This window comes from Anthonomus grandis, chromosome 9, assembly GCF_022605725.1.
Source record: "Anthonomus grandis grandis chromosome 9, icAntGran1.3, whole genome shotgun sequence".
Classification (NCBI taxonomy): domain Eukaryota; kingdom Metazoa; phylum Arthropoda; class Insecta; order Coleoptera; family Curculionidae; genus Anthonomus; species Anthonomus grandis.
Window position 1 is genome coordinate 25,138,349 of NC_065554.1, and position 26,046 is coordinate 25,164,394.

The window sequence follows — 26,046 nt, forward strand, 5'->3', positions numbered from 1 at the left end:
TTTGTGCCTTTTCTACCTAACTGTCTCTGAAACCAATTTAGAGATTTTGCAATGTGGTTTTGTTTAAAGCGAATTAAATACATTTTTTCCAGCGATACAATGTAATTATTAATTTTTCCAGGCAGTTTTAAAGCTGCTTGGAAGAAATATAAATTATTTTAAAATGCCTAACAGAAAAAAACTCTCCTATTGTAAAGAAATAAAACACCAAAAGAATTCAGGCATTAGAAACCGTTAGATTTACCTTGGTAAGCCTCTACTTATTTCCCTACGAACTCCTATATATTTTACTATTGACGTACCTCTAGTTTTTTTAACATGAACCCCTCTATATATTAATTTGTGCTTTTTCCACTTGTCTGTGAAACCAATTTAGAGATTTTGCAATGACCTGTTAGTAGTTTTGTTTAAAGCTAATTAAATACATTTTTTCCAGCTATACAACGTAATTATTTATTTTTCCAGGCAGATGTTAAGTTGCTTGGAAAAAATATAAATTATTTTAAACTGCCTAACAGGAAAAAATACTTTCTTATGGACGCTTGTAAAGAAATTAAATATCAAAGGAATTAATGCATTAGAAACCGTTAGATTTGGCTTGGTAAGCCTCTACTTATTTCCCTTCGAACTCCTATATATTTTACTATTGACGTAACTCTAGTTTTTTTAACACGAACCCCTATATATTAATTTATACCTTTTCTACCTGTTTGTAAAACCAAGTTAGAAACTTCGCAATGATCTGTTAGTAGTTTTGTTTAAAGCAAGTTAAATACATTTTTTCCAGCATTACAACGTAATTATTTATTTTTCCAGGCAGTTGTTAAGCTGCTTGGAAAAAAAAATTATTTTAAAATGCCTAACAGAAAAAAACTTTCTTATTGCAAAGAAATAAAATATCAAAGGAATTCAGGCATTGGAAACCATGAGATTTGGCTTGGTAAGCCTCTACTTATTTGCCTACGAACCCCTATATATTTTATTATTAACGTACCCCTAGTTTCTTTAATATGGGCCCTTATATATTAATTCTTGCAATTGTTAAGCTCCCTGGATCGAAATAAATTTTCGTCAATTGCCTCTTTATATGTCGAGCCTTTAATTATTTTCCTACGGACTCCTATACATATATCTTAATAAAGACTTCTAGCTTCTTTATGCTGAAAAAATTGACGAATATAACGAAATCACTTTTGCTGCCTGGGAGACCTAAGAAATTACAAATCTAAAAATATTTAGGGGTTCATTACAAGCGAACTAGAGGTACGTTCAATAAAAAATATATAGGAGTGGGTAGGAAAATAAGTAGAGGTTCGTCAATAGATTAATTCTTGGATCCTTTATCTGGGATAAAGTGGCGAGGGGGTGGGAGGGAGTAATCTCTATTAAATACGGCTTATATTCAAATTATTTCGAGGAAGCCCTGGACTCCCTTACCGTTCCCAATTAGTGCCCGTTCATAATTGAATCTTATCCCGGAGCAGGTTGAATAAGCGTCGAGGCGCCAAGTCAAGAGCCACTTCACCCGACGTCGATCCCGATTGTTTTCAAACTGTTACATATGCATGAATTTAAATTCGACTCCGCCGAAACGTCCTTAATGATTGTATAATATCTTTGCACTTTATTTCTTACCGGTTTAAGCTACATTTAGGTGGGAGTCGGCACCTGGCAGGGTTACGTTTACAATAGGGAGATATTAGGTTATTCCTAATTAGGCAAAATAAATGTTCAGAAAAACACATCTATATTTACGCACTGGAAGGGGATTGATGTAATTAGATCTTTACCATAAAGCCAGATGTTTTACTTTTTTAATTAAGGCCTCCATAAATCAGCGGTTCATTAGAAATTCTTCTATGATTCTTCCATTAGAATAAATAGCCAGATTTCGCTCTCCGCTTTGTTTTCTCTTTTCTTATTATGCTCAGCACCCTCCCCCGTGAAAAATGGATATGAACTAGAGTCTGTAATGGGACAAAAAAGGTCCAACCTCCAAGGGCCTCCTTTTGGTCCAAATTTTTGATTTTTAGGAGAATTTCAAACATCAAACTAAATTGAATAAGTTTAACGACTGCGTCGTCAATTTTTTTTTAATTAAGTGCTCGCATTATGACGAAAAATCGTCCTAAAGAAAACTTTGTTCGTAAAAATAATGCGGCGAAGAGATTTTGCTTGACATTGCAAGTTTTGATAGCGGAAGAGGCCCTCGGGAAGTTTTTTCCGGTTTAAATGGCTGGATTAAAAAAAATAATGCCATTCAAAGTAAATTCCTTAAATTGCCAATAAATACAGTCGAGAACAAGCTAATTACTCGACAAAACTTCGAGAAATAACTGCGATGTTCGATCTGGCTGAAAGTTTCTCTTTATGGCCCCTATAAAGACTTAAAGGGATGTTGCCGAGCAGTCAAAATTAAATGCTTTTAATAGCTTCGGCAGTGAAAATGGCTTATTTATTTAAGAGTTTAAATCAAGGAGTTAATTGAAACAAAAAAAATGGTGGCCTATTAAACGCTCGCCCGATAATAATAAATTAAAAAAGGAAACGGTCGATGTCATATCGAGCGTAGATTATTAAAAAGTCTGATAACCCGAACAGTGTGGGGATTTGGACCCCGAATATTGCGGGTCGATAATGCATTTTATGGAATTTCATCCATTACGGGTTAATTTATGGCTTTGCTAAACCGGGCATCAGTTTCCATTAGCCGTAATGCCCGCTTGATGGCCTCGTTTATGATTTAACACTGTTTTGAATTTTGGGACGTTTTTGATATGAAAAAAAACCAAAAACAAAAAATCGGACGTAAAGAATAACGACTACAACGGCACCGATTTTTTTTTGCAAATAACCTTTTAATGTCTCTTTAGAGTTTTGACGAATTGTGAATCGTAGATTTTTAGGTTATGTTACTTTATGTAATAGTAACTTTACCGATCAAGATAGGCAAAAGGATTTTTTTTTTAATTATTGGAGTGTGAAAATTAATTTAATAATAAAAAGATTTTTGTAAAAATAAATAATATTAACAAATAACTTAAACCATTAAAATAAAGAAATATATAAAGGTAAAATTTATTTGTTAAAAAATATTGATAGTTTAAAAATTAGACATTTTCATATCAAACGATTTTAAGGTAAAGTGTCAAAAAGTGACTAGTGAGGTATCATTAATCGCAGAAGGAAATTTTATATGAAATTTAAAAAAAAATCCGGTAGGACCGAAATTTTGACACAGTTTATTTAAATTTAATATATTTTTATATATAAATATTTAGTACAAACAAACACTTGTTTATGTATATTAATTTGAAAAAGAGTGATTTTTCAGAAGAATTTTTTAGTGGTAAAATAAGTGGGGTGGGTGGGGGGACGAGTGTAGATTTGATAAAAAATAAACAAATTATTATTAATTTTTTATAACTTGAAATAGTTGATAAATTAAATTTTTTCCTCTAAAGCAACTGTTTTCTGCAAGAAACCCACTTTATACCAACACTACCCTTGTCCCCCCACCCACCCCACCTAATTTACCAGTTAAGTAAACAATAATTAAATGTGTAACTTAATTAAAATTTATGTTATGTGCATATGTGCCAAATTTAATAATTATCTATCCAAAAAAATATATTAAGATTTTTCATTATTTAAGAATATATTACTGTTTAATATTTTTAAAGTTATTTTTATTGCATTGTAATAAATAATTTTTGAAATAACTGATTTTCAAAATTTATTTAAACGCCACAAATATTCTCTTGGGAATTTATGAAATATTAAAAAAATGGCAAGGAAGCCCTGACCTCATTCACCCTTCTCCGAGACCTTGTGTAAAAACAAACTTGCTCTTTTATAAAATTTTCCAAAAAAATATTTTCCATTAAAAATTGCCAGAAATATCATCATTCGAGAGATCCGTTTGATTTTCGATCTGGGAATATTCCCGCCTAAAATTTAATGAGTTTCTGATTTACAGGCATGACAAGAGACCCCACGCCTACCTCCGACCCAAGAATCTGACACAATCTAAGTCTGACAATTCATAAATAAATTGGAATTTATGGTGGAAAGTACAATTTAAATTGCAATGATGAGTTAGACATCACCCCCTTATAAATGAAATCGAAAGTTAAGATGACCATAAGTTAATTGGTCATGTTTGTTGAAAATTCAAAGAAAGTTAAGTTGATAGGAAAATAAGTCTTAAAATTACATAAAATAAATGAATGTTTATGAAATTTTCGCCGATAAATCGGTCACATTGGATGTAGATTCGTAATTTTTTGTCAAAAAATGTAAGGAAATTAAAAAAAATACAAAAAAATTTTAAAAGAAATTAGATGAAGAAAAATTTACCATCCGATAATACAGATGATATAATGTTTTTGTAGATATGTAAATTTAAAAATTTATTTAAAAAATCTAACCTAATTAAGATTCCAATAATATATATTATTGAATAACAATCAAAGAAAAATTAGATCAATGTCAATTTCCTCTCCAATAAAAAAAATATATCAAGGATATATTGCTTTCCAATAATACAGATAGTATATCCTTAAAAAAAATCTAAGCGATTATTCTGGATCTTAATTCGTTATTTTCGTAAGAAAAACTCTGTAAATTCTCTAAAAAAGTCAGATCAAAATCAAGACTAATTTACTATGCAATAGGATAGGATAACTTTTGTGGAAAAATTCATAAAAAAAAATATCAGAGTCAATTTACCATGCAAAAAAAAGGATGATATAAATTTATTTGATTGATGATGATTATTGATGTAAAAAATCTAGGTGATTACACTGGTTGCTGCTAAAAATTAAAATGCTGAAAAAAACTCCATAAATTCCTTTAAAAAAAATAGATCAAGACCAATTGACCATTCAATAAAATAACTTCTGTTTAGAATATGTATGTAAATTCAATAAAAAAATATAAATATAAAGACCAATACATAATATGATACAACTTTTCTGCACACAAGTCTGAAAATTCATTAAAAAAAAACTAAGCGGCCACTCTAGATTCCGGCTCATTTTTCATAAAAAAAGTCCAGTTTACCATGTTATAATATAGGCTTGAACGCTCTTCAAGAACTGGATCAAATAAAGTCCGATTTACATGCCAATAAATGGATTTTGGACCACTCTTAAGTTGACATAAAAGATCGTCTATTGATATATCGAAATAAAGTATCATCTCAGACCCAAAACTCTGAGGGATTGTATGGAATTATGCTTTTTCGATTTGGGATGTACTAGAGAAATAAAACACAGTCTAGCTAAAAAATACACTACGGTAAGCTGATGACACCATTTTTATAGCAGATAACCTGTAAGAGGACACACATTAATTATCAGTAAAAGTGTCAACGACAACCTACAGTTTATAGCTAACAAGGTAGAACTTTCCAAGATTTTATTATATTAGAAGATCTTATGATCCAAATTTCAAATCTGTAACTTGCTTGGTTTTAGAGATATCAATAGTTTGTCCTTTTTTATAATTTTCAAGGTTAATTTTATTTAGATTTGGAAAAAATGGTAAGATACGTGTTCCAAATTTCGAATCCTTAACTTTCTTAGTTTCTGAGCTATAAGCATTGTCTTATTATTTTTTTTCTTTTAACTAAATTTTTAAGCTTAAATTTTGTAATTTGTAGAAGTTTTTGTAAAAAATGACAGAATATTTAATCAATTAATTTATTAAAAGAATCTGCGTTTAAATTTTCAAAGCTGTAGATTAGTTTTAGAGATATGATCATTTTGTCCTTGGAATTTTCACCTTTTTTATTATTTTTGTAAACTTTCAAGAATAATTTTGTTCACCGTTAATGGTAAATCTAAAATTTTATTACCAGATAATGTATTCCAAATTTCCAACCTCTAACTTTCTTTGTGCTAGAGATATTAGCATGTTATCCTTGGATATTTATACTGTTTTATATTATTTCTTAACTTTTAAGGTTTATTTTATTTTCCTTAAAAAAGGTTTAAAAAAAAAGATAAAACATGTACCCGATAAATTTATTGGAAGATATGTGTTCCATATTTCAGATGTCTAACTTTCTTAGTTTCTGAGCTATATTTTTTTTTACTTAATGGAGCTAATTTTTGAAACTTAACTTCTGTCAATTTTGTAAGCTTTTGAAAAAAATGCTAAAATACGTATTCAATTATTTTAGAGAAGAATCTGCGTTTCAATTTTTAAAGCTGTAGCTCTCTTAGTTTCGGAGATATGAGCATCTTCTCCATGGAAATATTAACTCTTTTATTATTTTGTCCAACTTTCAACTTGCAAGAATAATTTTATTCACCGGTAATAGTTTTTCGGAAAAATGGTAAATCTATAATTTTATTAGTAGATAATGTATTTTAAAATTTAAACCTCTATCACAGATGTAAATAGTTCCACAAATAGTGCGGAGCTATTTATTTACATCGGTGCCTTTACCTTTCTTTGTGTTAGAGATATCAGTCATTGGAATTGTCCTTGGAAATTTATACGTTTTTATTTTCTTTGTTAACATTTAAAGTTAATTTTATTTGCCTTAAAAAGGATTAAAAAAAATTACGATAATTTTTTTAGAAGATCTTGTGCTCCAAATTTCAAATCTTTAACTTTCTTAGGTTTTGAGCTATAAGCATTGTCTTTGACATTTTAGTGGAGTTCTGTAATTTTTGAAAAAAAAATATAAAATACGCATGCACCTATTTTATTAGAGAAATCTTTGTTTCAATACATTTCAAATCTCTAACTTTTATTGGCTTCAGAGATATGACTATTTTGTCCCTAGAATTTTCGATTTTTTTATAATTTTTTTAAAAACTTTCAAGAATAATTTTATTCACCTTAATTGGTTTCTGGAATTAAACGGTAAACCAATAATTTTATTAGTAGATCTTGGGTTTCAAATGCCAAATGTTTAACTGCCTTTGATTTGAAAATATGAGCATTTTGCCGTTGGATATTTTAAGTTTTTTTATAATTTTTTTATCAACTTCCAATGTTAATTCTATTCACTTTTAAAGATTTTTTGAAAAAAAAAACACTAAAATATGAGTCTAACTATTAATATTTATTAAGAGATCATTTTTTGAAATTTCAAATCACTATTGGCTTCAGAGGTATAACAATTTTGTTCCTAAAAATAATATAAACATTAATATAAATACAAATAATATAATTATATATAATGTTTTTATTTCCTTTCAAATTTTCAAATGTTTTTGGATAAAATGCTATAACAACTGTCAAATGATTTTATTATTATATATCCCCCTATATAAGTCTGATAGCAAAGAGGATCCATTTAATTACATTTGCTTTGTCCAGTACTATTATTAAATCATTATATTATTTACTCTGGTTTAAACCAAAGCATGAAATGTATGTGTAACTATATTTACTGATTTAGCAAAGGCCTTTGACACTATGTCTCGCAATACTCCGCTGAAACGTCTAGAAGATAAAAAAAAGGGCAAATTATTACGACAATGCACTATAATTTTAGTAACCCTTCCACTGGGTCTGCCTGTCATTCTTGTCGGTCACTTTAGGTTTTACTCAAGTTGTGTGTGTATATTAAAATATATAACTGCATTAAAAAAACAGTGTTTTATTAAGGAGAGCAACAAACAATCCAGAAAACTGGTCGTAGAAAAGCCCACCTTAAAATATTCACTCGCGAGGAATAAGAGGTATATTTAAGAAGATACCAATCCGATATCCAATATCCAAACCAGAATAAGAATTTTAAAATGCTATACATTCTCAACCCCACTATATGGGGTAAAAGCGTCAATCCTTACTGATGCGTAGATGCATTTGAGGTGTAGTGTTATCGCTGCATACTCAGAATCTCATGGATACACCTAACGTCAATGTCAAACGCAGAAAATTGGAATACTTCAGACATATCATGCAAAATAAAAAGTTGTGCCTCAATCTCCAGGGGATCCAAAGTCAGCAGGGCGTAGAAGAACAAAGCAATTTGGACCAACGTGTTACCTAACATTCACAGAGGATAGACTCTTCAACATGCAATCCACATTTTTCCGATTTCTAGACGTCAGATCCCAAAGAACCTGGAAGCATTATGATGGATTGTAACAGAAATCTAAACAACGGTACAACTCATATATAGATGTACCTTCATAAGGGAAACACAGTATTGTACAACGCTCTGAGCCTTATTCCATTGCATATATGTATGCAAACAAGCAACTAAATAAGTAATAAGGCTTCGGGGACCCCGAACTTTCTAAAACGCGACGCTTGACCGACACACAATATGAAATTTAGGAACAATTTTGTCAAAGAGGCTTTATATATGCCATAAGCCCGAAATTGTCCGGCTTGGAGCGCAACAATGGCTCCACCGGATTCCTGGGTTTTGCATTTTGTATAGATAAATTTGTATAAAACGCGCATTATAGCGGGATTTCGGGGAGCCGTATCATTTTGTACGGGAGATTTGCTCCACAGATAAATACCATGATTTCGGATTGTAACATCTAATAATAAACATTCTTGCTGTACTAAAACTGTAGAATAAATATGTCTTTATTTATTTATAAGACTGGAAAACAACAGAACGACATTATCCTTTCCATGTAAATAATCCGAACAACTTTTATAATAGAAGAGTTCAATTGGAAGCGAATAACGTAGTATCAGGTTTTATTTTATTGCATCTCGGGGAAACTTTTGCGAACGGGAGCTTATGTCGAACCCGGGAAACTTCCCAGTCCGGGATCCGTCATCTTTTGTTTACTCTCCGAAAGTTGCTGAAAGATGAAAGTTTTTCACGGTCCACTCAAGGATACTTCAAAGAAGATTAAAAACTAATGATCTTAAAAAATAATTGTATGCCTTAAATGCCACGTTTCCTTCTTAAGATCAAATTAATTAAGATACTCCTTCATTCTCGAGGTTTTTATCGAAAACTATTATAAGCTTTTCAACAATCTAATCAATCTCAAAATAAAAAAAACTGTCACATAAATCATAATGTACGCCTAAAAGTTCCCTAAAAGTTTCATTGAAAACGAAAAACGTGTCGATAAGTTGAAGTTTTAGCCCTTAAGGGTCTGATGGCCCTTTTTTCCTTTATTGAATTTATTCCAAAAAAATATTCGTCCGGGGTGTTTTTGTTGGAAAAAAAGACCTCCTGGATATACTTAAAGGGAAATTATTCAAAAAACGGCATACATAAATAAAATATACTTAAAATAAACTTTCTTGTTAGTTTTTGTTAGAATTTAGAGAGATTTAAAAATAATTTGAGTCAATTTAGTGTTTTTATGATCAGATGAATTAATTAAACACAGTGGAATATATTAAGAAGACTTTCCTCTGCAAACTTAGTTTATTACTTAAGAAGATTTAAAAATAATTTGTGAAAATATGATTCACTTTAGTCTCTTTGGTCAATAATGATTTAAGTCACCGGACGTTATGGCCTTCAGGGTAGAATTATTTCAAAACTACTTTGAATAAATAAATAAAATAAAGTGTAGTGATCAGAATCTATTTCTGTACAAACCATATTTAAAACTCAAGGCCATTTAAGAATCCCTTGTCAAGATATGAGTCAGTTTAGACTTATAGGTTAGTAACGACTTGGGGCTTTGGAGTAGATGGCCGCATTCAAAGTGGAATTATTAAAAAACTACTTGGGATAAATAAATGAAATAAAAACCAGTACATTACAAAAACATTACTCAATAAACTTTGTTTAAACTTCATGACCATTTAAGAATCACTTGTCAAGATATGAGTCAGTTTAGTCTCCTGGGTAAGTAACGACTTAGGGCTTTGGAATAGATGGCTGCATTCAAAGTGGAATTATTAAAAAACTACTTGGGATAAATAAATGAAATAGAAAGCATTGCATTACAAAAACATTCTACAATAAACTTTATTTAAGTTTCAAAACTTTTTAAGAATCACTTGTCAAGATATGAGTCAGTTTAGTCTCCTGGGTTAGTAACGACTTGAGGCTTTGGAGCAGATGGCTGCATTCAAAGTGGAATTATTGAAAAACTACTTGGGATAAATAAATTAAATAAAAACCAGTACATTACAAAAACATTACTCAATAAACTTTGTTTAAACTTCAAGACCATTTAAGAATCACTTGTCAAGATATGAATCAGTTTAGTCTCCTGGGTAAGTAACGACTTGAGGCTTTGGAGCAGATGGCTGCCTTCGAAGTGGAATCATTGAAAAACTACTTGGGATAAATAAATGAAATATAAAGCAGTACATTACAAAAACATTTATCAATAAACTTTGTTAAAACTTCAAGACCATTTAAGAATCACTTGTCAAGATATGAGTCAGTTTGACCACCTTCGTCTGTAACGACTTGGGGCTCTGGGACTTATAACTGCCTTCAAAGTGGAATTATTCAAAAACTACTTGGGATAAATAAATGAAGTAGACGGCAGTATCTTGAAATAACATTTCTCAACAAACATTTTCCAACTTCAAGACCATTTCAGAATCTCTTGTCAAGATATGAGTTAGTTTGACCTTCTTGGTCGGTAACGACTCGGGAACTTAAAGATCTGGAACACATGGCTGCCTTCAAAGTGCAATTATTCCAAAACTACTTTGGATAAATAAATTGACTATAGTGCTGGGTCTTAAAGAAATATATTTCTGTAAACAAGAAAAGCTTCAAAACTATTTAAGACTTACTTGTCAAGATATCAGACTAGGTCGGTAATGACTTTAGGGCTCTAGAATTTATGGCTGCATTCAAACTGCAATTATTCAAAAACTACAATAAAATCAAGACATGCGTCAAACATTCTTGAGCGGAACTGCTTAGAGCTTTGGAAGTTGTGGAATATTAGACACACAAGTCAATTGCAATATATTAAAAAAACATTTATCTACAAATTTTATCCGTGCCTGAAGACTACTTAATCACCTGCCTTGTTTCTATAAATACTGCATCAGATCATCTAGAAACTATTAAAATTAAGTCTTATATCTTACAACATTAAATTTTATCCAACTGATTTGTGTCATCTGTATATAGAAAAAAAAAACTCATTCAGTAGTATTAAAAGCCTTGGTCAAATCTCCAAACATTACAACTTAACCCCAAAAATATCCGTAAAATTGCAAAGTAAATTTCCATTTCCTGTTCCCCTATGCCATCAATATAACCTCGCCTAAATCATCAATCGAACCTAATTATTTGCATATCAAAGTTTCCTGGACGGAAGCATGCTCGATGGGGAAATTGTACTGCAATTTCCAGAATGCGGATGCATCCAGCGAATAGGAGGGAGGGCGGTGGGATGTACGTAACATATTTTTCCCCACAAACACATTTTCCGGTAAAAGGGCCCTTTATAAATTTCATTTAGCACTTCCGAAGATGTCGCCCGGTTCCCGTTACGACCGTGGCGCCCTCTAAGGTGATTTACTTAGTACGCCGTTTAATATAACGTCACCTTTAAACGCCAAATTGCGAAAGTTGGACGCGCCTGAACATTGTGTAAACTTTTATGGCCGGCCGTAGTTTCGCATAAATTTTTGATATTAAAAGGCTTGGGCGGGGCCGAAGACTTTCTTTAAATGGCCTGAAATGCTCCGATTTATGATCGCAATTTGGTTATTGAGGGTATTCAGACAGAAACTTTTATATTTGAGTAGGTTTTAAAAGCAGCGGTGCCATCAGTAAAAAGTATCAATCCAGTCAGTGAAAGATATTTGATAGGTAAGAAGCTATTAGTTGAAAGATGCCTGAAAGCTTTAGTATGCTCGTTTTTCTAAAAGAATTTGATGACAACACAAACGCTTTCGTCAAGTCACGCAATGATCAGGCAATGTTTCTAAATATAAACTGTGCATATGAATGAAGTAAAAATTATTACAATATTTGGAGTTGCTTAAAAATCCGAATGCTAATACTTAATTAAGAGAACTACCATATACAAATTATGAACACCAAGGCTGGTCTTAAAAAAATTACTTTTTAAGTGCAGAGGTTTAAAGAAAAGACATAACTTAACTGATCCTCTGTTTTAAAATGTTTTCTTTAAATTTTAGATTAAAAATTGCTACAGAAGAGATGGAAAATATGTGAGGAGGAATGGCATTATATTTTTGCACCCATATTGTATTGGTACTACAAAGCTCTACAATTTCTTGTAGTTTTACCATGGATACTCACACTTGAAACCAGTTTATTTTGGAAATAATGTGTAAAGCTAGTGTATAAGTAGATTTTGTGTATAAGCACCACCATCTGCAACTAAGACCGTTCATTCGATAGTATTAAGGAATCGCAAAGTCGTAGCCTAACATAACGGTCGAGAGAAATTTCTTTTTTTTTTAAGTTGTAAATACAAATCTGTAATAAATTAAATACATGATTTCCGAATATCAGATTAGTATCCATAATTTTTTTCCTTATTTCGGTACATTCGGTACATTCTAGCATTAAAAACCAGTTTATGGTTTGAACATAAATCAGATATTAAAGCAAAATCTGCATGGATAGCTTTCACCGATTCTAGGAGATATCCACGTTTTAACGAACAATAAATATTTGTGTCGTCAGCAATGAAATTATGCCTCTCGTCTGTATTTGGATTAAATACGTTGGAAAAGTAACGTTTCCAGATGATCCAGGATGTTCCTGGAAGGTGAGATGCGGTAGAAAGTGAAAAAGTGGACTTTTGACCCTTTAATCGGCATTTATGACTATCTGAGGTCCAGAAATCATGGACGATCGCTATGAAATTATGCCTCTCGTCTGTATTTGGATTAAATACGTTGGAAAAGTAACATTTCTAGATGATCCAGGATGTTCCTGGAAGGTGAGATGCGGTAGAAAGTGAAAGAGTGGACTTTTGACCCTTAACTGTGCAAAATGTCCAGTTGAGGTCCAGAAATCATTGACGATCGCTATGAATTTATGCCCCTCGTCTGTATTTGGATTATATACTGATGTGAATGACAACTTCTAAGGTAGTTATTATAGAAGTTGTTAAGAATAATAAGAAGAAAAACGGAAAGGTACTAAAATTCTCCCTTGATGTAGTTTTTAAGGCATTTAAATAATTTGTCACTTTATTCTATATATTTTATGATGTCCAGACCTTAGAAAAACGTTTTAGATATATTACTCCAGGTAGTTTTTTATTTTTTAAATATAGCATAGATTTTCAGGTTACGAAAATTCATTCCCAGTCATTTTACATAATTATTTGATGTTTGCTGGAGATATTTATTCACGTATTACATTTTCCAAGCCTTGGAGATTGTTTTTAAATATATTTCAGATATTTAACTTATTTTTTATAATTGAAGTAATTATTCCAGGCATTAGACTTGAGTCTTTTTAATGGTTTCCAGAAAACTCAAGTATTTCGTCATTTTTATTTTTTAGGCATTAAGCATCATTTGAAGTTACGCTTAAAGTAATTTTTTTACAGATTTTCTTTTAATTTGAAGCATTTCTTAAAATTTTATTTGAGATATTTATTAATGTACTTTTTTAGATTTTCACAGCCATTTTCCTAAATCCTCCAAGCATTTGAAGTAGTTTTTCACGTCTTTGGAAGATTCTAAAGCAAATTGTCATTTATTTGTGGCCTTCCAATGATTTTTTTCTAATTTCTGGCATTTAAAGGATTTTTCTAAAAATCTTTTAGCTATTTTAAGCATTTTTTTGATTTTATTCCAGGTCGTTATTAAAGTAATTTTTCATGTTTTTTCTAATTTTCACATCCACAAAAAAATTATTTATTCTTACCCGTTAATATCAATTCAAAAGATTAATGCAGAGAAGCGTAGTCCAAAGTATTTGAGTTTAGTTAATAAAATTTAATGATCCAAGATTTAAATCTACCTTGACCAAATGCCAGATCGATTCTTTTACTGTGTATTTTGTCTTGTACACTCAGCATTACTCAATGCAAAATGTCATTGTTATTGGAAGAGTTTGTTTTCGGAATACTATAAAAATTATTAAATTCTGAGACGGTCTTTTTATGGTCATTAGGATGTGAAATATTTAAAAACTTGCCAAAATGACTTGTTGATGACCGACCAGAGTCTCCTACAGAGCTGGACCATGACAGAGAGAAGGGATCTACTATTATAAAGAGCGAACTAATTGAGAAAAAGAGAAAAGTTATAGGATCAGATGAAATACGTGCAGAGATGTTTAAAATTATCGCAAACCAAGAATAGTTGAATTATTCAGCACCATCTACAGTGCAGGAGAAAACCCTTTCGAATGACTCACGTCTACTTTGACCTCGATTTCAAAAAAGCCAAACTCCTTTCAGTGTGATGACTACCGCATAATTAGTCTGATGTATCACCTCTTGAAAGTATTCCTAAGAATAATGCATACATGAATTTATAAAAAATGTAAAAAATTTATAAGTAATACGCAATTCTCTCATATCGAGATGTACATTTACTCGAAAGCCATTTTCAGAAAAGCTCTAGTGAAAGATATAGGGATAAAGTAAATGAAGTTCGCATCACTAATATAAGATATGCAGACGACACCGTGCTCCTAACAAATCAGAAAAAAACGATAGATGAGTGAATGATCCAGAGTACACCTGCACACTTGCAAGACCAAATTAAATAGTTTTCTTTAAACTTCATATTACCAAAACGCTTTTGATCAATGGCAGACATATCGAACAGGTATATCCTTCAAATATCTTGGCACCCATAATTAAGGAAGAAGATGGTTTTGATACACTTCAACTGAGAGTTTTAAAGCTGCTGGATCCCGGATAATGTCAGCCATATGGATCGTCAATCTTGCCTACTTTAATCAATGCCTCCAAATGTCTCATCTGTTTTTGTTTGTTTTTATTTATGTAGTGATTTTTTTCTTAGTTGCATCATAAATCCAATATTAGGGGTTATCCAAGGAGCCTTGTATATTGTAAATAAAATAATATTTAACAGAATTAAATTAAAATCTAAAACAAGTTTAGAGTAATCACGGTACGTTCTAAATAAAATAGGCTTGCATACTTCGATAAACGCAAAATTGAAAAATCCAAATGATGATTAGAAGTACCTTCCATATTGATAACATTCACTTTAGTAGACAACGCTGGTAAATTTATAATTAATAAATTTATGGTGAAGTTACTATTTAGAGAGAAATTCGAGTAGACGATTGTATAACTTATATGTTTCAGAACAATCTATATTAAAATGAAAAAACATGAGATTGCAAGTTGGTATAAAGCTTATCAGTGTATTTTCCAGATCCTCCAAACACTCTTTAAAGTCAACATAATATTTCCCGACTAATAATGAACCTATGAGAGATTTTTAAAATGTTGCCAAAAAAATGCAATATAGCTGGATTCCCTTGAACCAATGCTTACAACCAACATATAAACACCAAAATATTCAATATTCTCTCCGGACATTTTCCTGGCAACCGTTTTAAGGGTGGTAAAGGGGGTTGAAACCTACGTGCCAGTCAGCGAACGACTTCCGCGGATATTCCGCATTCGGGATTTCGTAGTGAAACGAAATAAATCACCCGGTGGCACGCAACCGGCGCCCCATATACTTATGTCTTTACTACTACTGCAGTAAAAGTAGAAAAATCGTCACCCGAAAAATCGCGCTTTGGAAGTTGGAATCAAATAACGGTTTTATACAAGCAGTTTCATAAATTACCCTTCTGGTGCTGCAGAGGGGCCGAAAGGGAAGCCCTATTACCATAAGCTTCTACGGTGAGGCGCATTGCAGACACTGTTAGTTTGTGTGTGTGTGTATGCTTGAAGTTTACTTATTTTGGGGTATGAATACCCCAGGCAAGGAAATCGGAAGGGTCTTAAATACTCAAGCAGTATAGATATTTTAATAATTTAATAGTATTTTAATCGTAATATAGTAATGACGCCTAGATGCAAGGGTATATGTGACTCAGGTTGCTAAAATTATTGTAAAAAATTATTCACCAATTTTATACAATATTAATATAAATATCTAGTTATTATATTAGGCCTCGTCTCCGTAAATAAGATCAATTGTAGTACCTCTATTTCCTGAGTCAGACCACACAATTCAAAGCTAAAAATAAAAAGTTTTGACAACATCGCCTTCTGTCGGTACCCCCGCTGTCCCGTCCGTCGAGCCTCATTCTCGTTTTGTGTGTCAGACCGTTCGCGCGCGCGAGTTATTTCGCCTTTTATTTTTCGGTACCGTGTACAAAATATTTGTATTTAACCATTAAAAAAAAAAAAAAAAAAAATGTATAAACGTAAAAGAAGTCATGACAGTGACAGTGATCTAGCTCTCAAGGTAAATAATATTGAGAAAACTCTCTCAAAACTGTTAAAACGCGGTAATAAATCCCCACGCTATCGATCCGACGGAAAAAATCATGCACGTGGTTCTCGGAAGTCCCCCTGTTTATCGCCATCAAGCAGCTCGGATTCGGATCGCGCCTTTCGCTCTCTCTCAAGAAGCCTGGCGCGGCGTTGCCGCCGCCGCCGTAGAATCATAACATCGGATTCTAGCTCGAGTGGAAGTGAGAAGGAAAATGAACCAGAAGATGGGGACAATATTATCCGTATTGACGATAATAACTCAATGGATTGTAAGTATACTGAATAATTTTAAGTTGTTTGTTTTTTTCTTTATAACGCTGGTGGGCCGATATTCTTGACACTGAGTGGTTCCTGAATGTTTATTGTTTATGAACACAATAAACATGGGCTAATCTGTTTATGAACACAGAGACGTCCCAAAAATGTAGCCTTAGGGATACGCATATTATGTATTTGGCTTAAACTGTTTATGAACACAGTTTTATTAAATATTTTTATACACTATGTGTTGGCTATCCTTACCTACTATGGTATTGGTTTAAACGGTTTATGAACACTGTTTTCTTCTGGCCAAAATATTTTATTTAGCAAGTGCTAGCTACTACCAAATTTAATACTATGAATATATGGTATTTGGTTTAAACTGTTTATGAACACAGTTATGCTTTAATATTTTTTGAATAAACCCTTTATGTTTTATTCTTACGCCAAGTACTTGATTCTTGGTAAGCAGAGGCTTTAAACTAATAATGGAAATTTTTTTCTGATCAGATGGAACTGACCAGCACCATGAAAATGACAGGGAAATGCCCTCCACAAGTACTAAGAAAAACTTTGACGCATCATTGTTTGGAACCAACGTTGCTAAGAATAAATTGTCTTTTGGTCCTCCTCTACAAGAAGACATGGTTGAAACATGGAAAAGTATAGTGGACAATGGGCTGGACTCAAATGAAAAGTCTGATTTAATAAAGAAGTATGCGACCCCTGAAAATGCTTCGTTCCTTGGAACCCCCAAACTAAATGAGTTTCTGGAAAGAATGCTTTCAGAGTCCGTTAAACAGAGAGATACCCGGTTAATGCAACTGCAGTGCCAAATAGGTTCAGGTATATCGGCTATTGGACAGGCAATCACCTCCATCTTAAATGAAGAGGGGGAGGGGGACAAACCCTATATCAAACCCTTATGTGACGCGGGTCGCCTGCTTACGGATGTTTTCCATATCGAGACATCTGCTCGAAAAGAACTTGCCTGCTATAATCTGGATAAGATAACTAAAGAATCATTATTAGCTGCCCCAACGGACGAATGGCTTTTTGGATGCAATGTCGACAAAAGATTAGAAGCTTCCAAACAGCTGGAACGAACAATAAAAACCTTCAAGCCAGCACCTAAACCCAAGGAAACCAAAAGAGCCCCAAGGACTAATTTAAACTTCAGGAGTCTGTCTCAGGACACTCGGGGGGGATACCGAGGCAGGCGACAACAGTACCAATCCAGGACCCTCCTTTATACTCAGACTCGAGACCCTCAACGTCGCAGATCTTACAGAAAAATGGAGCCGATGCAGACGGAGAAACGTCGTCGTTAGATACCAAGGTTAGTGACCCTGCAGGCCGTTTACAATATTTCAATAACTCTTGGCGTAAAATTACGTCGGACAAAATTATTTTGTCACATATCCAACATTTTAAAATTCCTTTTGATAAAAATCCGATACAAAGATGTATACCTAGAGAACCTTATTGGTCCTCCAATGAGTTTAAAGAACTTTCGCAAGAAATAGGTAAATTACTTAAGACGGGTGCTGTAAGTAGGGTTAAGCCGTGTAATAATCAATTTTTATCTAGCATTTTTCTAACCCCTAAGTCTGATGGTTCTAAAAGACTAATAATTAACTTAAAAGGTCTTAATAAATTTGTAAAATGTGATCATTTTAAAATTGAAGACCATAAGACCGTTGTTTGCCTTATGAGCCAAAACTGTTATATGGCCACATTAGATCTTAAAGATGCTTATACTCTTATTCCCGTGGCAAAATGCCATCGAAAATATCTGAGGTTTAAATTTAATAAACAGCTCTACCAATTTAATTGCCTACCTTTTGGGTTGAATTGTGCTCCTTTAGTGTTTACAAAAATTATGAAACCAGTTCTAGGTGTATTAAGGAGCAAAGGCTGGATATCAGTTTTATTTTTAGATGATTTTCTCTTATTTGGAAAATCATCACTAGAGTGTAAATATAATATTTCTGCGACAATATCCCTTCTTGAATCTCTTGGTTTTATTATAAATTACAATAAAAGTTGCATTATTCCCTCAAAGGAATGTAAATATTTGGGGTTTATATACAATTCTAATAATATGACAGTGTCATTACCCAAGGAAAAAAGAAAAAAGATTATCAATTCCGTTAAACAATTTAGGGGGAGGGAAAAATGTAAAATTCGGGAATTTGCTAAATTTATTGGTATATTAACGTCTGCATGTCCAGCAGTTAAGTATGGCTGGCTCTACACGAAAGCATTTGAACGTGAGAAATTTTTAGCTCTCCAAAGTTGTAATGGAAATTACAATTCCCGCATGTCGATTCCTAGCAACTTGTCAAATGATTTTGATTGGTGGTTAACTAACATCCCATTCGCCTTTAATTCTTTGGGGCCAATGAATTATAAAATTGAAATTTTTTCTGATGCCTCCCCCAGCGGTTGGGGAGTATGTTGTAATGGCGAAAAATCCCATGGTTTTTGGTCTCCAACTGAGAAAACTCACCACATTAATTATTTGGAGCTCCTGTCAAGTTTTTTTGGTCTAAAATGTTTTGCATCTCATCTATCTAACGTCAACATTTTATGTCGAATTGATAACACCACGGCCATTGCATATATCAATAGGATGGGAAGTATTCAGTTTCCCAAACTAAACATTTTGACCAAAGAAATTTGGCAGTGGTGCGAAAGACGAAATATTTATATTTTCGCCTCGTACATAAAATCCAAAGACAATACAATTGCTGACCAAGAATCCCGGAGTCTCGACATTGCCACTGAATATGAATTAAACCAAGATAAATTTCAAGTTATTACATCTTCTTTTGGGCAGCCACAGATCGATCTATTTGCTTCGAGAACTAATGCAAAATGTAAAAAATTTGTATCCTGGGGAAAAGATCCAGAATCTTGGGCAGTGGATGCATTTACTCTAGACTGGGGCCAGTTTTACTTTTACGCCTTTCCTCCATTTTCAGTCATTCTACGTGTCCTTCAAAAAATAATTGACGATAAAGCTGAGGGAGTTGTCGTAGTTCCAAATTGGAATTCACAACCGTGGTATCCGGGTTTTCGCTCCTTACTAGCACAAGATCCTGTCTACTTTAAACCAGATAAAAACCTTCTTTTTTCCATTCATAGAACTCCACACCCGCTCTGGAAAAATCTTTCCCTGGTGGCCGGAGTCTTATCGTGCAAGCACTACAAAATGGAAAAGTCCCGGACATGTCATTAGAGATCTGTACAGCTTCAATATCAAACTCGACAAACAAGCAATATAACGTAGGTTTAAAACTGTGGTGGCAATTTTGTTGTGATAAAAATATAGATGTCTTTGATATTACTGTACCCTTAGTTTTAGAATTTTTAACAATCCGCTTTAACAAAGGGGCATCCTATAGCTCTCTTAATTGCTACCGATCCGCAATATCACAAATAGCCTCACCAGATTTAGCTAATGATTATAGATTAAAAAGATTTTTTAAGGGAGTGTACGGTCTAAGACCCAGTTTACCTAAGTACAACGTTACCTGGGATCCTTCCACTGTTCTTACCTATGTAAAAACTCTTTCTAACGAAAACATTAAATTAGACATTTTAACACAAAAGGTGGCCATATTACTGGCTCTTACAACTGGACAGAGGGTACAAACTTTAGCGAGTATTCAACTAGAGAATTTAGTTATTTCTAAAGACAATATAACAATTAAGATTCCTAAAAGAATAAAAACCTCAGGACCTAACAGATTTCAACCCACATTAGTACTGCCCATTTTCAAACAAGACTTAGAAATATGTGTTTATACAGCTATTTTATGTTATCTTAAGCGAACAAAAAATTTAAGAAACACTTCTTGCAAAAGTCTTTTTATATTACCCAAAAAGCCTCACAAAGATGCGAGTTCTCAATCTATCAGTAGATGGATTAAATGTATGTTAAGCAAAAGTGGTGTGGATATTTCTATGTTTACCGCACACAGCACCAGGCACGCTGCAACTTCTGCAGCTGCCCGTAAAGGTGTTAGTCTCGACACTATTAGGCTGTCAGCAGGCTGGACCGAAAAGTCCAGTACTTTTGCAAACTTTTATCAACGACCGTTACTTTCTAAAAATACTTTTGCAAATGACGTTTTGTCTTGTTAATATTATATATTAAGTATGTTCTTTTTTGGTCTGTTTTTGTACTTACACTAATTAGGTATTTAAATTAGTGATAGTAATTGCTATTTAGTTATTCTGTGTTTTTCGCTTTTTCTACCTAATATATATAAGTTGTAAAAGCATAATATTGTTGCATTTTTGCTTTAAACATCTACAATTGATCTTATTTACGGAGACGAGGCCTAATATAATTAAAAAATTAAATGAACTTACCTGAAGTGAACTTCAATTTTAATTATATTAGGCCTCGTCGAAGTAAATAAGGGCCCACCCAGATCCCGATAAAAAATCCCATATGTTTATGCAACAATATGGCTTTGAAGAAATGAGGCTCGACGGACGGGACAGCGGGGGTACCGACAGAAGGCGATGTTGTCAAAACTTTTTATTTTTAGCTTTGAATTGTGTGGTCTGACTCAGGAAATAGAGGTACTACAATTGATCTTATTTACTTCGACGAGGCCTAATATAATTAAAATTGAAGTTCACTTCAGGTAAGTTCATTTAATTTTTTAATTGTATAATATAACAATGGTTCCATTTATGCTTAAACTAGTTTCTCATAAATTTAATTGCTGTCCTAATATTATAGTTTATTTACATAAATGTAATCAACAAAAGCCCAAAATGAGACAAGAATTTCTAGCTTACAAATGTAGTTTTATTTGCTTTATCATGATGAGAAACTGAGGCATTTTATTTTTTTATGAATTTACTTTGCCTTATTTCATTTGGCAGCAGGTTATAAAATGTTGGACCCAAGTTTGGTTTACTTTAGGGATGATTATATTTTTACTAATTGCACCTGGTTTGATGATACAATAACAACGTTATTAACTGACTGGACTTTCAACAAAAAAAAAATATACATTCCCAACTTGAATTTTCGGAATGTATTTTTTTTTATTGATTTCAGATAATACCTGGATAATTAAAATAAAAAGAACCTAAAGAAAAAAGAATTAATAGAATAAAAAAAAAATTAAAAGAAAAGCTGAAACAGGGGTTCATGATTTTATTAAACGAATTTTAAGCTTTCTTATTTGCAGAGAAGTGGGCATTATGCTCTTGGAATGTTAACTATTTTTCTAAAGAATTTTTTTTATTTAATTTTCCAAGGTTTTCTCCATTTTAAAAAATTATCACTGAAATAGGTGTCTATAGATATTTTAAGAGAGAAATGTATTTTAATTTTTCACTGTCTAACTTCTTTATTTTTAGATATTTGGGTATATTGTTCTGAGAAAATTCATTTTTTTTCAAGCATTTCTCTTTCAATTTTAAAATATTTCTCCATTTGAAAAAAATATTGGAGAAAAACGCTGAAATAGGTGTCTAGTGATTTTATAAGAGGAATTTGTGTTTTAATTTTTTACACGCTAAACTATTTAGTTTTAGAGATATGGGCATTCTGTTCATATAATTAAATGTTTTCGCAATTAATGTTTTTAATATTGCCAAGGATTTGTCAATTTTTAATTTTTTTTTTGGGAAAAAAACCATGAAATAGGCATCGAATAATTTAAAACAAAAATCCGTATGTCAATTTTTAATTCTCTAGTTTTTTATTTTTAGAGATATGCGTATTTTGTTTCTAGAAAATTCAATTTTTTTCCAAGCATGTTTTAAAAATTTTCCAAGATTTTTGCATTTTAATTTTTTTTTGGAAAAAAACGATGAAATAGGCATCGAATAATTTTGTTAAAAGAATCCGTATGCTAATCTTAAATTCTATAGTTTTTTTATTTTTAGAGATATGCGTATTTTGTTTCTAGAAAATTCAATTTTTTTCCAAACATTTATTAAAAATTTTCGAGGATTTTTCCATCGGTGAATTACGTGTCCAATGATTTTATTAAAGGAACTTGTATCCTTGTCATTTTGTATAAATTTTTAACTCAGTAACTTAGTCTCAGAAATATGGACATTTTGTTCTTAGAAAATTGAATATTTTTTCAATCAATTTTTTTAATTTTCATGTTAATTCCGGACAAAATGTCAACAAAAGTCCCAACAATTTTTTATGGACATACAAGCAAATGGACAAGGAACTATGAACTTGGTGATTTGTGGTGAAATGCACATTTGAATTTTTATTACCTATATAAAAAAGGATAATTCAAAGGTGGGTATCTAATTAAAATAATATTTATCGTAGATGGAGTTCGCGGGTTTAGGACAAGAAATCAAAAAGGTGCCGACGTTTATTTACGTTCTTTTCAAGGCTGTTTATTGTAAAGAAGCTTTTTTGTCGATTACATATATACTAATAGCAACAGAACAATATATGTAGATGGGCGCATATGTGATTATACTTTGAACAATCATAACATAAATCACACATAATAAACAATAACTTTTTTTTTATACTTCGCATCACTAACATATAACTTTTACGACATACATATATATCTTATCAAATTATGTGGAACTTGACATAGTTAAGTGAGAACAGCGAAATTTGCTAGACTTCGCCTATCGAAGGTAGACAAAGATTCTTTTATGTTAATTTATTTATTAATATTTAGTTTTTTCTAACTTTTAAAATAATTAATGAAAGCCTATTTTAATTACTGTTTTTATGGTGAATAGCTTCTACAGAGAACACTCTCACAATCATATAAGATTTGGTTAAACGGTGATAATTTCCAAATTTCCATAGTATAATATGAATTCCTTTCCAGTAACAATAAATCAAAACAGCCCTCCCTTTCCATCAAACGGGTTGGTTCGCGTAACCGAGCATCACGGATCGCCCTAACGCTTTTTTAATGTTCCCCCCTCGGTCCAGGCTGGTTTGCCCGTCATCTGTCAAATTTCGCAGCACATTGGCATCCCGATTACTGGCTACTCCGCGATTGCATCGATCTAGGCAATCAGGAGTCAGCAGCAGCAGCAGCAGCAGCAGCAGCAATGGGGTCCCGGTGCCAGTTAATTAATGCCTTTCTGTCGGGGATTTCCACTTTTTTCGACCCGATGTGATTTTCACCGAACGGAACGGCTCGGATATATCAAAGTTTCCTGGATGGATGGATGCCTGCCTGATGGAGGTTTTTAATTTTTTTTTCTTTTTAATTTTTTGTTGATGTCCGCACTTGTTGTGGCCGTTCGTGTCATTGAAATTCGTGGAATAAAGAGTGAGGGGAGAACTGCTCGCGACAAGTTGTTAGGGCATGTTTTGTAATAGGAATTCAACGAAAATGCTTGACGGGTTTATATGACGGGAACAGAGGAATTTTTCCTGTGAACTGTTGCTTTTCAAAGCGTTTTAAAACGTAAGTGCTATTTCTAGAATGAGGATGCATCAGGATTTTTGCATGTTAATAAATGCATGTATTTTATATGCTAAACCCAGAGACAGAAGACAGAATATTTACTCGCCATATAAGATAAGTACTTAATACTTTTAATTACATGAGATACATAATAAAAAAAATACAATAATTACGATAATACGAAAATTACACTTATCATCCACATTGAAATCTTAAGCTGCAGCCGAGTAAAATTGACAAACCATATTACACAGACGACCTAGAATAAGGTTTTTGACACACACACACACCTTGTGCTATGACAGACCAATACTAATTGATAAGACAGTAGCAGCTAATAGATCAGATACAGTATTAATAAAAAACAGATAAAATGCAATAACATCTACTACTAACTGTAAGTATAAGTAAAAAGAATATGGGACCATGAAAGAATAAAGATCGTACCGATTATAATTTCAGTAACAGGAATCATACATTAAGAAAAATGAATCGCTTGAATCAACATTTTTAAGTTAGTCATTTTGAAAATAGTTAATTCAGCAAAAAAACTTTTGAAAGAACCTATAGAGCGTCATTAGCCGTTTTCCGCATATTTTCTTTTAAAATTAAAAAAAAAAAATTAATTCAAGCATTAAGTCGTTATCAATTAATATTTACTTGGTATCAAATTAATGCTGCTTCATCTTTAATCAAACTATCTTTGTCTATTGATTGAAATAGTTGACAAGCATTGATTCAGCATTTCAACCTTAAACTAATGAAGGTTCTATATTATTAGACTTTTCATGAACGTGATTAATTTTTTGTCTGATATTTCAAACGATCGATTTATTTCTACTTTAGTCGACGTTTCAATCTCTATAGGATTATCCTTGGGACTTTAAAAAAAGTCAAATAAATTTAAAAAATAAACATTATAGCGTAGTTACAAAGGTTAAATATACAAACAGTAAAAGTAATAATTACGTTCAATTGAAAGTGAATGTTCTTTAGTTAAAATGAATTTCTTTCAAAAATTAATTATGAAGGTGTAATTCGTAACTAAATTAAAAAAAAAAACTCACATTTAACACAATCTCTAAATTTTCTAAATTTATAAATTAAACAGATAATATAAGAAAAAATCAGCCAAATGTTCGAGCCTGGAAAATGAGACAAAAATTGAAATTAATAATTTTGAGAAAAAAAAAATGAAAATTCAAAACATCTGATAAAAATATTTATTCCAGAATAAAGACAGCAAAAAAAAAATCGTGTCTGGAAAAACAAGAAAATTATTAGAATTTTAAGAAAATGTTTGTGTCTGGAAAAAACATGAAAATCAAGAAAGTCTAAATTTTGGGAATATTTTCGTACCAGAGATCGAAATGCAAAAAATTACAATTTTGCCAAATTTTTTCGTTTTGGGAAAATTTGAGCAAAAATTGAAATTTTGATGGAAATTTTCATGCATGTAAAAAGGAGAAACAAAATTAAAATTTTGGTAAAAAATTTTTATGCCTGAAAAAGGGAATAATTCAATATTTTGGAAGATTTTTGTGTCTACATAATACAAGAAATTCATAATTTTGAACACTTTTGCGTATTGGAGAAAAAAATTGAAAAATCGAAAAATTGGATCAAGATTTTCAGAAAAAAAGGAAAAAAATTCAGTGTGTAAGAACAGATTCAGTTCCAAATATTATGCTCCATAAATCATAAAATATGCTCCTTGTGCTATGACAGACCAATACTAATTATTAAGAGAGTAGCAGCTAATAGAACAGACACAGTATTAATAAAAAACAGATAAAATGCAATAACATCTGCTACTAACTGAAGAAGTAAAAAGAATATGGGACCATGAAAGAACATGGTTCCATAAGATTGAATTATGATTTCAGTAACATGAGATTATAATTTCAGTAACAGGAATCATACATTAAGAACAAATAATCGCTTGAATCAACATTTTTAAGTTAGTCATTTTGAAAATTGTTGAT

The 26,046-nt window shown here is 32.0% G+C and overlaps 2 protein-coding genes across 2 annotated transcripts in view; one reads left to right on the top strand and one right to left on the bottom strand.

Moving 5' to 3' along the window:
• Window positions 1–26,046, bottom strand: part of LOC126740475 (muscleblind-like protein 2) — a 529,138-nt gene that overhangs the window by 192,907 nt on the left and 310,185 nt on the right. The gene's annotated exons all lie outside the window — the stretch shown is intronic.
• LOC126740474 (uncharacterized) lies at window positions 16,188–19,897 on the top strand. The gene is made up of 3 exons (XM_050446504.1): window positions 16,188–16,624; window positions 17,127–17,955; window positions 19,767–19,897. Exons 1-2 carry the CDS (start codon window positions 16,276–16,278, stop codon window positions 17,945–17,947), a joined length of 1,170 nt encoding a protein of 389 aa, XP_050302461.1. The 5' UTR covers window positions 16,188–16,275; the 3' UTR covers window positions 17,948–17,955; window positions 19,767–19,897.

Excerpts from the sequence above, each read along its gene's own strand:
- LOC126740474 (XM_050446504.1), top strand. The coding sequence starts at position 16,276 with ATGTATAAACGTAAAAGAAGTCATGACAGTGACAGTGATCTAGCTCTC. Across the intron at positions 16,625-17,126 it reads CGATAATAACTCAATGGATT|ATGGAACTGACCAGCACCAT; the intron begins GTAAGTATACTG and ends TTTTCTGATCAG.